This window comes from Petaurus breviceps, unplaced genomic scaffold, assembly GCF_028583685.1.
Source record: "Petaurus breviceps papuanus isolate PSGF00001 unplaced genomic scaffold, PetGlider_PUasm1.0 164, whole genome shotgun sequence".
Lineage (NCBI taxonomy): Eukaryota > Metazoa > Chordata > Mammalia > Diprotodontia > Petauridae > Petaurus > Petaurus breviceps.
In genome coordinates this window covers 4,874,161-4,891,519 of record NW_027185735.1, presented here as the reverse complement: position 1 = coordinate 4,891,519, position 17,359 = coordinate 4,874,161, and the positions used below count along the sequence as shown (strand labels likewise).

The 17,359-nt window shown below is 36.7% G+C and overlaps 1 protein-coding gene across 3 annotated transcripts in view; it reads left to right on the top strand.

Annotated features, from left to right (window-relative positions):
- The window catches only part of FRMD6 (FERM domain containing 6), a 117,601-nt gene extending 100,737 nt beyond the window's left edge, over positions 1-16,864 (top strand). For 2 of the 3 annotated variants that reach the window (XM_069082237.1, XM_069082236.1), the window contains 4 exons: positions 1,330-1,665; positions 2,463-2,585; positions 10,766-10,857; positions 13,955-16,864. In XM_069082237.1, coding sequence (XP_068938338.1) covers positions 1,330-1,665; positions 2,463-2,585; positions 10,766-10,857; positions 13,955-14,239 — 836 coding nt within the window. In that variant the 3' untranslated portion in view covers positions 14,240-16,864. The remainder of the gene's footprint in view (positions 1-1,329; positions 1,666-2,462; positions 2,586-10,765; positions 10,858-13,954) is intronic. The other variant, XM_069082238.1, reaches the window with a different exon arrangement.
- The last annotated feature ends 495 nt before the right edge of the window (positions 16,865-17,359 follow it).

Below are 17,359 nucleotides of genomic sequence, written 5' to 3'. Positions count from 1 at the left end.
GGAAACCTCTTGTAGCTTCAAGGAACTTAACTTCTACTAGAGGAAAACAGCATGTAAATAAATGAATAAATACACAAAATAAATGCAGTATCATTCTGGATGTTGAGTTAAACCAGTTAGAATCCTCAGATTTATAATAAAATATACCTTACACTACTTTTTTCACTCTTTCATCTTTTGCTTTAATATTTTTCGATTCATGGAGGCATTCACTTCTGTTTGGTTCATTTTAATTTCCAGGAGATTTGTTGTTTAGGTACCTCTTTGTACCTCTTAGTTCTCTTTTCTCTTAATTCCATTTCCTCCATTCTCATTTCTTTTGCAAGTCTTTATTTAGAAAATCATTTTTAACTTTTTTAACTCTTGTTTTATTTTTTACTAATGAATCTGGTTGAACCTTATGCCCACGCTCTGTTTTCCTTTGAGCCTTTGCCTTATAGATATTTCAGTCATTTTCTTCTTCTGGTCTTGTGTTTTGAGCAACCCTGTCACCACAATAGCTCTTTGTGGTATAATTTGTTGTTACTCATTTTTCCTATCTCACCTGAATTGGGACTGTTTTAGAACTAGTCTCTTCCCAATTTTTGAGAGAATATCAGATCCCTTCTTGGATCTATTTTCCATTCTCTAGGATACTTCTGTTCCTTTCTTGATATTGATTTCTGGGTTCTTCAAGTTAGAAACAGGCCAGTTTATATGCTTTCAGTGCAGTTAAAACTGTTTGATCCAGTATGAAGGTCTGATTGCTGTTCTCCTGATCTGATATTTGCAAGCTTTTTCTTAGTTTTGGATCTTAGCAACACAGTTCTGGGCTTGCCCCTGGTTAGAGGTCCAGCAGACTAAATCAAGCTGTATGTTTCCTGCCTTGGTTATTCAGCTCTAGCCTTCAGACAGTATCATGGTCTGGATCTGAAACTCTTCTCCAAGGTTACAGTATTAAACTTTAGGCCAGCAAAAGTTCCTTGCCATGTTCTACCACCACTAGGCACAGTTCTTCTCTAATTTGAACTGGATCTGTGACCTAGTTCTCAGACAACAGAGCTGCCTGTTGGCACCTGTTCCTGCCCCCTTCACTATGTCAAGCATCTCTGTGCTAGATCTGTGACCTCTGTTTTACCTAGTACACTACCCCAGGATCCCATTCAATGTTTCTCTGCTGTAAGACTCTACCTAATCCTCAGTATCTGCAGACTTCCATCTGTCTCTCTGAGCCAACCTGGCATGTAAGTTATCACTGATTGTATTACTGAGGTCTTGTAATATTTATAGATAGGTTCCATTCTTGTTTTAATTAAAGATAATGACAGAGACATGTCGCTTACTTTATAGAAAAGAAGCAATATAGAGAGTCATACATCAGTGACAACCTAGACCTCGACATGGATCACTTGGAGAAAAGATCCCAGGCAAGCGGGAGCAGTACAGGCAGCATGAAGCACAAGCGTTTCTCTCGTCATTCTGCCACCAGCCACAGCAGCTCTCAAACATCAGGCATTGAGACTGACACCAAAATAAGGGACACGGGGCCAGAAGACAGCTTCTTAGGCAGTACTCTCTACCATAGACTAAAAACCTGCAGCTCCATGACCAGCCAAGATAGCTCCCGGACCTCTGGGGTGGAAAGTGGTGGCAAGGACAGGCTGGAGGATGACTCACAGGATGAGGGTAATTTATGCTAATGGGCCAGCTCACTAGCATTACTTTTACTTCACTATCTTTCTACTTTGTGTTTCCTAGTTTTGATCTATAATTGGTACTCCCCGATAGATATTTATAGATGTACCAAATAGACTAGCACAGTGACTCCCTTTTCCTATAACACATGGCTATGAACAGAGCTTCCTTCAAGCTGTGATAGCTGTGGTGTTTTTTTTTTTCAATTTGGAGCTTTCCAATTATGAGTTAAAATAATAATTTTATATTTGTATAGGGATTTATAATTTACAAAGGACTTTCACACAGTTACCGAAAGCATAATTCCTAGGCATCACTGATGTTCACAAGAGTCTTTTAGAATGCTCAAAGCATTGTTCTAGAAAAGATGATTCTCACAGCAGCCCTGTGATAGGTAGGGCAAATAGTAATAATCCTGTTTTGCATTATGAAAAAACTGAGGAAGGACTTTGAGGTAAGTAAGTAATGGTCATAGATTTAGGAGCTGAACTGCTATTTGTTCTGGAAGTTTGTTACAGTTAGACAAGTTACCTAAAACATTTGTACCTTCATTTCTGAGGAGGAATTAGTGTTTGAATGAGTCATAGTTCTCATAAAATGTACAGAGAGTTTGTGTAAACTATTGTGTACAAATGAGAATAGCTACAATTACTTAAATTTTACTGAGAATCAGATTGAAAATTTTCCCTTTGAGGCTAGTCTTCTGACTTTTCTCAAAATGTGTATGTGGCATTCTCCTACACTAGCACCCATACCATGTAAATAAATGTTATTTTCCTCTGTATCAGAAATAGAAATGTTGGTTGATGACCCCAGAGACCTAGAGCAAATAAATGAAGAGGTCAGCCCAGACATGTGTATCTACATCACTGAGGACATGCTGATGTCACAGAAGCTTAATGGCTATTCAGGTAACTGTCATGGGAAAATTCTTCACATTGTTCTCAACTTACTGCTTACTCTGGATACAGAAGAAAGTGTCCTAGAATACAAAGTAATGAAAATAGGGGTCATTTTTAACTATACATATATTTCAGAACAGTCAAATAAAGTATACAATTGATACCACCGTGTATTTGGGATAAGGAGATATAAAATGAAGAGCCAGGAACTTTATTTTAGAATAAATTTTTTTTTTTGCTTTTTGGAGGGGGGAAGGCAGGGCAATTGGGGTTAAGTGACTTGCCCAAGGTCACACGGCTAGTTTGTTTTTGTGTTAAGTGTCTGAGATTGGATTTGAATTCAGGTCCTCCTGACTCCAGGGCTGGTGCTCTATCACTACGCCACCTAGCTGCACCTAGAATAAATTATTTTTGGAGTCCAACCCCTATAAAGTCCAACTTTATAGTTGAAATTTTAGCCAAATGAGTTTATGATTATATCAGTGCATTATAACGGTAAACTTAAGTACAACAACCCAGACATCCATCTTTCATTCTCATGTTCTTTATTTTAGCTTTGACGGATTTTTCTCTCCTATAAGCTTTTCATATTAAATCTAGTATGGTCACTGTCTCCCTGTTTATTAAAACATACTCTCAGACCCAAAAATGATAAGCATATTTTTTTTTCTTTTCAACAAGCAATCTTAAATTATTTGTGTTGTATCTCATCAGTAATTTTCTGGCACTTCAAGATATATCTGCTAGAAAAGAGTGCTGTTGAAGTGAAATTTGTTGTCATGCCATTTATGTCTCCATGTGACAAAGAAAGTTCTTCCATTGTCCACAAAGCCATATTTTAGAACTTTACAAGACTGTAACAGTGGTACCCTTGACTTAACCCTTTTTTGCTTGGCTAACAAAGAAGAACTAGGCCATCATGTTTTAGAAAGAACAACTAGGAAATATTTATTTTTGGAAGTCACCAGATTTGACCAACAGAGAAGCATCAAACTGTCATCTACACCAATTTTAATTCTTGTTTAGTAACTAAGCTTTGCTGTTATATTTCTCCAACTCAATATAGCATTGAATTTTCTCCTTTAAGGAACATTTTGAAAGCTAAGGTATGGTTATTGCTGAAACTGTAGCACTTTTCTCTCATGTATTTAAAGTTTATTGGAGCTTTGCTTAGTCTTCTACACAAATGGTTACTGATGGATTTCCTAGAACCTAGTCTGCAGCTTTCTTTTTTTTTAAGCAATTGGGGTTAAGTAACTTGCTCAAGGTTACACGGCCAGTTATTTCTGGGTGTGGTGCTGAGTATCTGAGCCCAGATTTGATCCCAGGTCATCCGACTTTGGGGCCGGTGCTCTTACTCACTGAGCCACCTGGCCACCCCTTAGTCTGCAACTTTTAACAAAACATTTGATCTGTGGTAGATCATACATATGAGCCCATGAAGATGTAGCCTGAATTTAATTTTCTTATGAAAGGCAAGTGTAGTTTTGAATATATGTGGTTTCTTCATGCTTCACTCACTGTGAAAATAATTATTGTAGAAATACAACAGTTAGGCATTCTGTTTCTGAACACAAGCTTCTTAGAGAGAAATTCTGTATTTATTAATCATTTCCAAGTGTTGGGTGATGAAAAGTGAAAAACATTTCTAAAGGGACCTAAGCATACATCATTTAAGTAAAAATCATATTAACTAAGATTCTTCTTTAGAAAGTACCTTTCTTTAAAACTTACTGGTGATGGATCATGTGACTAGAAAGTTGGTGGATTAATCATTTTTTCCAAATGTCCTCAACCTTCAGCCTTCCCAGAAAGGGATTATGCAGCAAATTTAGAATAATTTTAGCTAGCCAAATCCACAGAAGACAGACTTCGAAACAAGGTAAAATCTTTTAGTAATTGCCACTGGAGAACTCCAACATTTAGAGTACTTGTTGCCGCTCCTCCATCCTCAATTCATTTATAGCAGGACTACAAGCTAACTATAGGCTTGTGCCAGGATGGTAACTTGTCCAGAACAGCATCTTCTATCCTCCCCTCAATACACAAGAAGCAGCAGGTACTAACTCTCTCTAGCCATCTGAAGTAAAGTAAAACAGTAAAAAATCAGGAAAGGTTATCAGCATGGGCAGCTGTGTCCAGCCTGAAGAAAGGGGGACTAAAACCTGGCTTGGAGTTAGTTCTGTCCTCTGAATTTACTTAGAAAAGGGACCTAAACTAGCGAACTTGATATCCTCCCAATGAGAGGAGTCTCACAGGCTAACCTTGGAGTTCTATGTACCAGCAAGGTAGAGGAAGAGGGAGGGGACTTGGAAATGAATATAGGTCAGAATTAAGAACTTTCACTGCAGTTTTAAAATTTAGTTGAAACCCAGAAATACTGAAGTAAAACTTGAATAGAGGCAAAAAAGAAAAAACCCTTTAAAAAAACACATGAATTTTATACAAGTCAAAATGATTGACTTTGAAGGCAAGATGCTGTGAGATAACTTCAGGACCATAGGCCTTCCAAAAGAATATGTCAGATCAAAAAATTAAATAATTTAAGGTGTAAGAGAACTCTAGAATTTCTGAATGTTACCAAAGCATACACATAAACCACCACTAGAAAAAAATCCTGCACTTCAAACTTCATAGTGGTTAAATTTATTAATTTCAATGACAAACAATCATTTCTGAAAGTAGACTGATGGCCAGAATGACAGAGTAGAATATACAACCCAGCTAAGCTCCCCTACATTCCCCTTCTGTAAAATAACACCTCAAATCAAATTTTAGAATGTTAGTGCCAACAAAAGGGTAGGGTATACATTTTTCCAGCCTAAGACAAGAGGTCAGCAGGAAAGATCTATGACACTAGGATGGGAGTCACCTAGAGCATATTCAGTAGCATCAGCAGCAGCTCTCAACCCAGAGATGCTCATAAAAAGATTACAGAGGACTCTTTGCTGTTACTGGATGCAGCTGGTGCTGATTAGCAATTTAACAGACCTGTATGCAGTTCTGGGTCACAGTTCTAGGGCAGAAGAGAGCTCTTGTGGTTGGTCACATGAGCCAAGGGGAACACGGGCACTTGTGACTACAAGAGTAATGACCACACTTCTCCCTGGATCCAAAAACTTGCATACCTCCAGAACTAACTCTGAAGGTACACAGTAAAGCCTAAATCTTGGGATAGTGCCTCCCCAACAGAGCCCAACTTTAACATAAAGTTCAATGTCAAGAAATAGACTGGAAAAATGAGCAAACAACAGAAATGGAATTTGACCATAAAAAGCTGCTACAATGGCAGGGAAGACCAAGACATAAAACTCAGAAGAAACCAGTGATGTGAAAACAGCTACAAATAAAGCCTCAAAGAAAAATGTTATTTGGACCAAAGGCCAGCATTAATTCCTGAAAGAGTTAAGGAGAGAGATAAGAGTGGTAGGGGGAAAATTAGAAAAAGAAACAAGAGTGATACAGGAAAATTATGAAAAGAAAATGATATCTTAAAAAAACAGAATTGGCCTAATGGTAAAAGAGGCACAAAAATTCAGTGAAGAAAACTCTTTAAAAAGTGGAATTGTACCTAGGGAAGAGGAAAGAAAGGGAAGCCACCCACAGTTCCATTATAATCCCTCCACCAGTTTGCTGAACCTGCCTGCCAAAGAAGATAGAAAATAACTGTTGTGTTTCATTAGACTGTAAGCTACCTCAGGGTCAGGGGAACTGTGTTTTGCCTCTTTTTCCATTCCCAGCTCAGCTTCATAATGGTCACTTAATAAATATTTTTTTGAATTGAGTTTATGGAATTCATCAGTTATCTTACCTGAGCCTTCATTGTGCTGCCTAACATTATAAAAGGATTCTACCTTGAGATCGAACTCCTAGGGAAGAAGATAACTTACTGAACTCATCACTCGATTCACTCTTTCCTAGTGTTGCAGTGGAGGCTCTGCCCACCCAAAAACTGTTGCAGTTTCATGATGGGCTGTGGTGGAATTGACAGACCACCTCTATTCCAAGTATAGGCATTTATTGAGATCAATGCCTCTCACAAAGTGGGCTAAGTTCCAAGAAGAACCAGAAACTTCAGAGAAAGCAAGATGGGTTTTTATAGGGTAAAGATGCTGATTACACAATTAAAATTTACACAGAATATAGGAATATGATTAATATTAAAAAGGCAGGAGGAGTTTGTTAAGGGATTAGGTATTGGAGGAGGGGTCCCATCTGTGGTTGGGTGGTTAAACATTCTGGTCATGCTGCCCTCCAGTTGGCTAGCTATTGTGGTCCTGTCTGGTCAGGATAGATAGTTAGGTATTGTGGTCCTGCCTTGACCTACATGGATGATGTGATTGTGAATGAATATAAGAACACACCTGTTTCTGTGGGAATGGGTCTGGGGTCAGTGACTACGTAGAGGCAGTAGCTGGGTTCCCATCACATGGACACACCTGCTGTTTCCGTGGGAACTTAGAGTTCAAGGACACACCTGTTGCTCCAGTGAGCAGTGAGGCAAATACGAAGAAGTTAGGACATTGGCAGGGGAGCTCGGTATGCACAGTGAGCCTGCTGTTAGATGGGGCCAGGCCTATAATGAAGTTAGAATATTGGGGCGGGGGCAGCTTTATTAGGATTCCATAATTAGCACATCATACCTTACCCTTTCTAGTTATTCTGAACCCCAGCTGCTTCTCCCTTATCCCCAAAGTCATCTACACTCTTCCACTGTTTTCTCTTCATGCTTAATCCATAGGTAACAAATTTGCTTTCATCTTAAAATTTTCTTTCCTTTTCTTTCCATCTTTTTGCATTCACTTAGACACTGTCCTCTTCTCTTAAATCTCTTGCTCCGTTATTCTGTCACTGAGCTTGTCTTGCCAAGCCTCAGCTCTGAATTATTCCCACCATCCCCTGCTTTTGCTCCTATCTACATACATGCTGCTCAAGAATGCTGGAGAAAAAGTTAAACTCATGGTCCCTAGATCCACTACAAATTTGTTACATAATTTCAACTGGACCCTTACTGCATACAACAAGGTAATCCTCCCTAATTGACTCATCGTTCCCACCACATACACACACACACACACACACACACACACACACACACACTCAACAGTGGCTTTTCCAAACCTTTAAATCCCTCCTTAAAATTCCCATAGTTTCCCTTCCTTCTATCCTCTCAACTTGCCTCATTTCACTGGAAAGAATTGAGGCCAGTTGCCAAGAGTTTCCTCTTTTCTCCTCTTCCTCAATTTATACATCCCAGGTACGTTCTGCTACTGTCTCCGCCTTCACTTCATCTCATAATGAGATGGCCCTTCTTACTAAAGCAACCTCTATATACACAAGCGATCACTTTCCATTCCATCTTCTCCAGCAAATTGCCCACTTCCCCGTCATTACCATTTACCATTTTTAATCTCTGCTATTGTTGGCTGCTTTCCTACTACATACAAACATGCCCAAGTCTTTCCCATCCCCCAAAAAACTCCTGTTCATCAATCTGTTCATCCACACTAGCTATCATCCTCTATCTTCTACTTTTGTGGCTAAACTCTTTGAGGCCATCTGCAATCGATGTCTCCACTTCCTTTCCTCTCACTTTCTTCTTAACTATCTACTGTGATTTCCTGCCTCATCATTCAACTGAACAGTTCCCTCCAGAATTACCAACGATCTCTTAATTGACAAACCATGTCCTTTCATCCTTCATCCTTTCATGCCTTCATCCTTCATTGTAGCAGACTTTGACACTGAATCGCGCTGTTCTTGACACTCTCTTCTTTCTAGGTTTTTCAGCTACTGCTCTCCTTGTTTTCCTGCTGTTTGTGTGACTGCTCCAGGCCATTTCTATGCTGACAATTCTTTGACCTCCTTATCCAGCCTAAACCTCTCTCCATTCTCATTCATTCTCACCAAGTCTCCAACTGCCTATTAGATAATCTTGAACTAGATGCCCCATGAACATTTTAAACTCATTGTGTCCAAAACTGAACTCCTTAGCTTTCCCCCCAAACCTCCCTCTCTTCCCAGCTTCTCTATTAATGATGAGATCACCAAGATGTTCCCAGTTACCCAAGCTCACAACCTATGTGTCAACCTTGACTTCACACTCCCCCTCACTCTCTACATCCAATCTATTGCTTAGTCTTCGCCTCAGATACTGCTACTAGTTTGATGCAGGTCCCCATCATCTTCTACCTGGACTACTGTATTAACCTCCTGCTTGGTTTCTCTGCCTCAAGTTTCTTCCTACTCCAATACATCTTTTGTTCATTTGTCAGAGTAATCTTCCTAAAGCAGAGATCTGACTGTGTGACCCTATTCTGTTATTCTAGGATAAAATATAAATTTCTCTGCTTGACTTTTAAGGTCTTTGTAATCTAACCAATTCCTGCCTTACCAGCTTTTTTTTTTTTTTAAACTTTAGCTACCTGTACATACTCTGTGATCCTGTGACACTCCTTATTCCCAACATAAGTCCCTCTGTCTCTTTATTCCATGCATTTTCACTGGCTCTACCATGCTTGCAATTCCTTCTTTGTCTCTGTTTGGCTTCCTTAAAGTCTCATCTAAAATCCCACCTTTTGTAAAAAGCCTTTCCTTATCCCACTTAATGCTATAGCCTTCTTTCTAAAAATCTTTATCCTGTGTGTGTGTGTATTGTTCATATACCATTTTTGGCATGTTGTCTCTGCCATTAGAATGTAAATTCCTTAAACAAAGTGAGCCTTCAGAGTTCCTTTGCCTTTCTTTGTATCTCCAGTACTTATCATAGTAAGTACACTGTCAGCAATGCTTGTTGAATTGACTTCATGCTTCTGGCCCAAGAAAAGGGAGAGAATTTGAAGGAAGGAGGGCAAAGACTAAGAGAGGCCTTGTCCTGAGTCAGAACCAGATGGTAGAAATAGTTATGGTCTGGAATGTATCAACCATTTCTACTGGGGGGTGCAGGTGGGATGTTGAATACATCTCAAAGACCCAAAACTAGTTTGTTTGTTTTTTTTGGTGGGAGATACCTTTTTACTTTTCTTTTATTGATAACCTTTTATTTCTATACCAGTCATTTCTAATTCCCACCCCTACAGACATTGCTATTCAACTCCCTTTGTAACAGAAAAAAAGTTAAGCAAAACCAACCAATGGGAGTGACCTAATCTGCTAGCATATATGCCTCATCCTACATTTATAGTCTCTCTTACCTGAGAGGGAGAAGTCATGTGTCATGTGTTCTCCAAGACCAAGATTTGTCATACTACTTCATTAAAGTTGGGCAACCTTTCTATTACTATTTTGTCTTATTATCGTCAATTTGTATAATGTTTTGCTTTTCCTTATCTCGCTGTGCAAGGTTTCCATATTTTTCTGTTTTTTTTATTAGTTGTCTGTTGCATTCCTGTACCACAATTTATTTATGTTATTACCCAGTCAAGAAGTACCCTCCTTATATCCAATTTTTGTGGCAAACTGCTTCAAAATTTATCAGTGAATATTTTTATTTTTTTTATTTTTTTTGGCTTTTTGGAGGGGAGAGTGCAGGGATATTGATATTAAGTGACTTGCCCAAGTTCACACGGCCAGTAAGTGTTAAGTGTCTGAGGCTGGATTTGAATTCAGGTCCTCCTGACTCTAGGGTGGGTGCTCTATTCACTATGCCACCTAGCCACCCCAATATCAATGAATATTTTGCTTTCAGTCTGTGCTTTCTCCTGGTTTGAAAAAGTCTAGGCACTGCTATCCCTGCAGCCATGACTTATGAAATTTTTAGTATCAGTGGGACAATCCCATTAACAAAAAACCAAGAGGAAATAGTAATAATGATAATAGGTTTTGAGTTTTTGAAGCTTTTCTTACAAACACATGTATAGTTATACTTAACAGTTTGTAAGATATGTTAAAGTATCCTTATATACTCTTTGATTTTTTTGTTATTAATTTTGCATTAGATGACCTAATTTATATAGAGGGTTGTTAATAGTTCCAATTCTAAACTTTCCCCTGTGTTACTTATCTCCCAGAAACCTTTAAATTCACTTAGCCTTGCTTCACCTTATCCCTCACCCTAAAATTTGCGATTATTTCTTGTCTCACTTAAAATATTTGCCACCTATTTTGTAGGTTTGTTAAATTTCTTGGACAGTAGTTTCTGTGTTGAGGAAGCTGAAGAACTTCATTGCTCTTTGTCTTTTCTTATCCAGGACTAATTGTAAAGGAAATAAGTTCTTCCACATCTAGCTCTTCAGAAACAGTTGTCAAACTACATGGCCAAAGCACTGATTCTCTCCCACAGGTTTGTGATCAATTAATTTCAGTATTGTATTTTTCCTAATTATATGTAAAGATAGTTTTCAACATTGACTTAAAAGATTTTGAGTTCCAAAGTTGTGTTCCCTCTTTCCCTCCCTCTTCTCCTCCCTCCCCAAGACAACAAGCAATCTGATATAGGCTATACATATACAGTTATATTAAATATATTTCCACATTAGTCATGTTGTGAAAGAACAAAAGGGTTTTTCACAAGAAAGAAAAAACAAAAAAAATTGTATGCTTTGATCTGTATTCAGATACCATAGTTCTTTCTCTGGATGTGGATAGCATCTTCCATCATGAGTCTTTTGAAATTGACTTAGATCATTGTATTGCTGAAAAGAGCTAAATTTATCACAGTTGATCAGCATACAATGTTGTTACTGTGCACAATGATCTCTTGGTTCTGCTCACTTCTCTTAGCATCAGTTCATGTAAGTCTTTCCAGGTTTTTCTGTAATCTGCCTGTTCATCTTTTTTTTTTTCATTTTTTTCTTTTAAATTTATTTAAATTTTTAGTTTACAACATTAAGTTCCATAAGTTTTTGAGTTCTAAATTTTCTCTCCCTCCCTTTCTTCCCCCCAACACCCCAAGAAAGCATGTAATTCAATATAGACTCTGCATAATATCTTCATATTTAAACATTTTCATAGCAGTCAAGTTGTAAAGAAGAATTATAACCAATGAACTGAACCACAAGAAAGAAGAAACAAAGCAAAACATCAACAACCAAAAAAAAGAGCAAATAGCTTGCTTCAATCTGCATTCAGACCCCTTAATTTTTTCTCTGGATGTGGAAAGCCTTTTCATTTTCATTTCATGAGTCTTTTGGAGTTGTCTTAGAACCTTGCATTGCTGAGAAGAGCCTAGTCTATCAGTCAGTAATCACAAATATGATGTGTCTGTAATTGTGTACAATGTTCTTCTGGTTCTACTCCCCTCACTCAGCATATAAGTCTCTCCAGGTTATTATGAAGTCCATCTGCTCCTCATTTCTTATTACACCATAGTATTCCATTACGTTCATATACCACAGCTTGTTCAGCCATTCCCTAATTGATGGTCATCCCTCAGTTTCAAATTCTTTGCCACCACAAAAAGAGCTGTTATAAATATTTTTGTACATGTAGGTCCTTTTTTCTTTTTTTTATGGTCTCTTTGGATATAGACCTAGTATTGCTGGATCAAAGGGTACATACAATTTGGTTGCCCTTTGGGCATAGTTCCAAATTGCTCTCCAGAATGGTTGGATCAGTTCACAACTCTACCAACAATGCATTAGTGATGCAATTTTCCTTCATCTCCAACATTTATTATTTTCCTTTTTTGTCATATTAGCCAATATAATAGGTGTGAGGTGGTACCTCATAGTTGTTTTAATTTACATATTTTTTTCTTTAATCAATAGTGATTTCGAGCATTTTTTTTTCCATATGGCTATAAATAGTTTTAATTTCTTCATCTGAAAACTGCCTGTTCATATCCTTTGACCATTTATCAATTGGGCAGTGAATTGATACTCTTAAAAGTTTGACAGGGTGGCTAGGTGGCACAGTGAATAGAGCACCAGCCCTGGAGTCAGGAAGACCTGGGTTCGGATCCAGCCTCAGATACTTAACACACACACACACACACACACACACACAAAATAGCCGTGTGACCTTGGGCAAGTCACTTAACCCCAACTGCCCTCCAAAAAGCAAAAAAAAAAGTTTGACTCAGTTCTCTATATATTTGAGAAATTGAGGCTAACTTTATCAGAAACACTTGCTGTAAAAATTGTTTCCCAACTTTCTGCTTTGCTTCTAATCTTTATTGCGTTGACTTTGTGCAAAAATTTAATTTGATGAGATCAAAATTAATGTGATCAATTAATAATTATAAAATAGGTCCTCAATTTATAGCCAACTAAGAAGAATATCCCAAAAAACCTGATCTTATACATGCTTTCTGTTTGTAATGGTTTCATTCTTTATTTCCTTTGAGATTTTCATTTTTTACCTGAAATGCTTGTTTATGTCTTCTTTGGTTCTCATATTGCCCGTATCAGAGGGAAAAAATCTGTGGCCTGAGGTCCTGAACTTATATCTGGTTCCTATGTCAGTATGTTTGTTAACAACAACACATCCCAGAGAATTATTTCCCCTTGAAGCTAATTTGGTTAGTCTTAAAGAATTATGAAAAGTAACTTGTCAGGATTTCATAAGGCAGCAAACAATAATAACCTAAAGCCACAATAATTGCATATTAGTAAAAAATATATAATAATTCTAAGAACTTGTTTGAAGCTGTGTCTGCAACACTTGAATTTCTTGCCTAGTTAATTTTTTTTTTTAGTCCAGCAACACTTATATTTTTGTCTCTTATGATCCTTGACTGGTAAAGCACATGAGGTAATAATTATCTTGTTGGTTCATATAATTGCTCTACCCAAGCCACAATTCTATCTCTGGAAAAGCATGAAGGGATATTTTGCATCTTGACATTTGTTGTCCTTTATTAGATCAAAGAGCAAATCTAGAGAATGACTTCTAAAGAACTCCTTTTTCTTGGATATACTATTTATAGTTCTGCTCTTCCTGAATTTATATAAAATATTTTTAAAATTACTTTATCTTATTTATTTATTTGCTTTTATACCATTTCTTAAGTTAATGAAAGCTATGATTCATTCAGTATCTGCTAGATATAATCTTTATCCTAATCACTGCAGCTTTCTGTTTTTGAGAGGTGACCCCAATGTTCTCTTTTTTTTCTTTTTTTTTATTTTTGGAGAGGGGAGGGCAGGGCAATTGGGGTTAAGTGACTTGCCCACGGTCACATGGCTAGTAAGTGTTAAGTGTCTGAGGCCGGATTTAAACTCAAGTCCTCCTGACTCCAGGGCTGGTGCTCTATTCACTGCACCACCTAGCCACCTCAGACCCCATTGTTCTTAATCAGTGTTCACACTTGTCATTATTTTGTAAGATTCCATCTTATCTCTATAATATTTTGTCTTTACAGAGTAAAAGACATTAAACCTTTTACATCTGATATCTTGTAATTGTTATCATCTGTGGGTTTTTTTTTTTTTTTGCAGGCTGTCTGTCGAAAACCAAAGACTTCCACTGATCGGCATAGCTTGAGTTTGGATGATATCAGACTTTACCAAAAAGACTTCTTGCAGATAGCAGGTCTGTGTCAGGACACTGCTCAGAGTTATACTTTTGGATGTGGTCATGAAGTGGATGAAGAAGGCCTCTATTGTAATAGCTGCTTGGCTCAGCAGTGTATTAACATACAAGATACTTTCCCAGTCAAAAGAACAAGCAAATATTTCTCTTTGGATCTTACCCATGATGAAATACCAGAATTTGTGGTTTAAAACATGAGTATAGCAGGAATACTGCTTCAAGAGAGAGATTATTCAAGTTTATTCTTCTTGTTTTAAGAGTTTCTTATGCCATATTTCTCCTGCTTACTCTCTTATACATTCCCCCCCATACCCTCTCCCACTATACATGGTTTTCTTCCAAGTGATGTAAATGCATATCAAATCTTTGTAAAGATTGCACTTTAAGTACTGCCAACTCAGCAGTTCATGGCAGCAACAAAATTGTGCAGGATGACTTGAGATCCTCTCAGTTTGCACTGCTTACCTGGAAAGAAATTCTGTTTCAACTTTACATAAAGAACATTAGCATTTTTTTTTCAGTTAGTTCTTATAAGCACATACAATTGTGTTGTTAAGATACCATTGACTTTTGTATAAACATTGCCATTATATTGTGACTTCTGCCTTCTTAATATAGGTACTAGATTGAGGAGTGGTTCTAGCAAACCAAAGATCTGTAAATATTATAGATATTTGTATCCAAAATACACAAATTAAATAATGTCTTGTGGCCTTCTATGTATGTAGTTATACCTTGTGAAACCAATTGCAGTAGACAGATTTCTGTTTAGTAACATACAGTCATAGCTCTCCAGAAATATTCTAGAACTTATTTGAGAACTTACTCAAAAAATAAGCTTTTTGCTCAAATCCTAGCATGTTTTGTGATGTTTACAAATCAAATTTCTGTTAAAAAAAAATAGGGAAAAATACCTAAAGTATATGTTTCTTATTTGTTAAATGAACAATGACAGGTCATTCTGATGCCATAATGTTTGTTCAAAGTATTTTTAAAATATGCATATGTTATACATATATAAATATATATAGGCTTGTGTATTTATATGTGTATGGAGCTTATAGGTTTGTTTTTTTACTTAGCATATAGTCAGCATCTGCCATTTTTTGTTATACTACTTAGAAACAATAAATTTTCTAAGCTTTAACTTATGTAGTTTGGGATGATTAGATTGCACAAGCACAATTTTCTGTCGTCCCTTTTCATATAGAAAGCTATTTTTGTGTATTTTTAAATGTCTTACCAAGGATAAGACCTGTAATAGGGAGAATGTTACTCTTACCATTAGCCTTGAGCAAATTTCAAAACTAACCACTAAGCCATTATCATGATAAAGTAAAAGCAAGTCAGTACAGTTGTGAAATTGCCTCTTTCAAGTAAGGTGAATACATTGCTGAAACAATGGCAGAGACCTTCACAGCACAATGCCTTTTTATTGAAATATTTTTAAATGAATAGCTTTATATTCTTGCAGCCCTATTTTACCATATTTTGATATGCCATTTTTCTATCATGTTTTCTTTTAAAATACATTTGTCTATATTCAAATATATAATTTTATATAGAAGTGTGATATTTTTATATAAATGATGTTGTAAGATGAAAAGTAGAGTTGGAGTACAGCAAACTTTTTTTATATGACCCTGGCACGGGAAGCAGTATTACAGAACACTATATATGGAAGTACTCCAGCATTGTTGCACCTCATGTATTTGTGATCATTGAGGTTTTGCAAGCACATATGGTCAATTTATTTATAGCTTGCATACTTGTCAGATTATTTTAATTGACAGCTTAAAAGGGGAAAATACTCTGTTTTCATGAAAATATTTGCTCTTATTCAAATGCATTACTTAACCAAAGTTTCAGATATCCAGATTTGCAAAAGTATCTGATCTTCTGTTTTCAAGTGGCACTGTGCAATATGAAAACATTAACTAATGTATGTTTTTCATATGTCATTAAACAACTTATTTTTTCCATAAAAAAAGGCTTATTGAAATAAACATGGCAAAGCTAAAGTTCTCTGAAGGACATTATATGGTCAATTCCATTAACACTTGATATTTGTTCTGACATGTAAGAAAGAATATAGCTAGTGATAAAAAGAGTAGCTTATGCTTTGCATTCTCTAACCTTTGGTTAGCATCAAGTATTTAAGTATGTTCCCAACCTTGTTGTTTATTTGGCTGAACTTCTTTCCAATTTATTTTATAAGTGGTTTTCTTATGCTTGTGTTAATAATGACACAAAGAAAAAATTTGGTTTTCATTTCTCTAGTCTAGTTGTTGGGAAACACCACTGTTGCAAGGGAAAATGGCATATGGAAAACTCAAATTGAATATTCTAGGCTTTTTTATTTGAAAATTGTGTTTTAGGGGCGGCTAGGTGGTGCAGTGAATAGAGCACCAGCCCTGGAGTCAGGAGAGCCTGAGTTCAAATCCGGCCTCAGACACTTAACAACAACAACACTAGCCGTGTGACCTTGGGCAAGTCACTTAACCCCAATTGCCCTCCAAAAAGCGAAAAAAGGGAAAAAAATTGTGGTCTAAAAAGTGTAAAACTGCTATTTATACTGCATCTGATTTTTTAAAAACTCATAATTGGTCAGTATACAGATTTGATTTATATGCCTTTTTATATGGACAACATATGTTGGCAACAATGAACTTTATGCCTAATCAAGTTGTAAATAATCCTTTCTGTGAAAGGACCATCATACCAAGATGATAACGTAATTGAATTATTTTGTAACTAAGTTTGTTGTGTGCCTTTCATGATATTATTAGAAATTCAATAAAATATATTTGTTTGCACTTGGAGTCTCTTTCTCTTGAAGCTCAGTTAGGCAAGGAGCACAGAAATATTCTATGCAATTATTTCGACCATACTTTGTAAAAAAATTTAAAATAGAATATTTTTATTTGTACTCTGATTAATACAGTAGACTACTATAATCAATTATTCCAACTAAGCATTTGATTAATGGAGCAAACTCAGAGAATTCATGTGTTTTACTCTAACCTAAACAGAAACCTCAAACTAATGTCCTGTAGACATCTCAAATTCAATATGTCCAAAACTGAACTCATAATCTTTTTCCCAGATTTTCCCCTCTACCAAGTATCCCTATTAGCACCAATGGTAGGTACCCCTTCCCTTCCATTCATCCCAGGTTCACAATCTCAGTGTCTCCTTCAGTTCCTCACTTAGACTCACCAATTCACTGTCAAATTTTGTCTTTTTACCTTTACGTGGTCTCTCATACATCTATTTCTCCCCACTCATACAATCACTACTTTAGTTCCGTA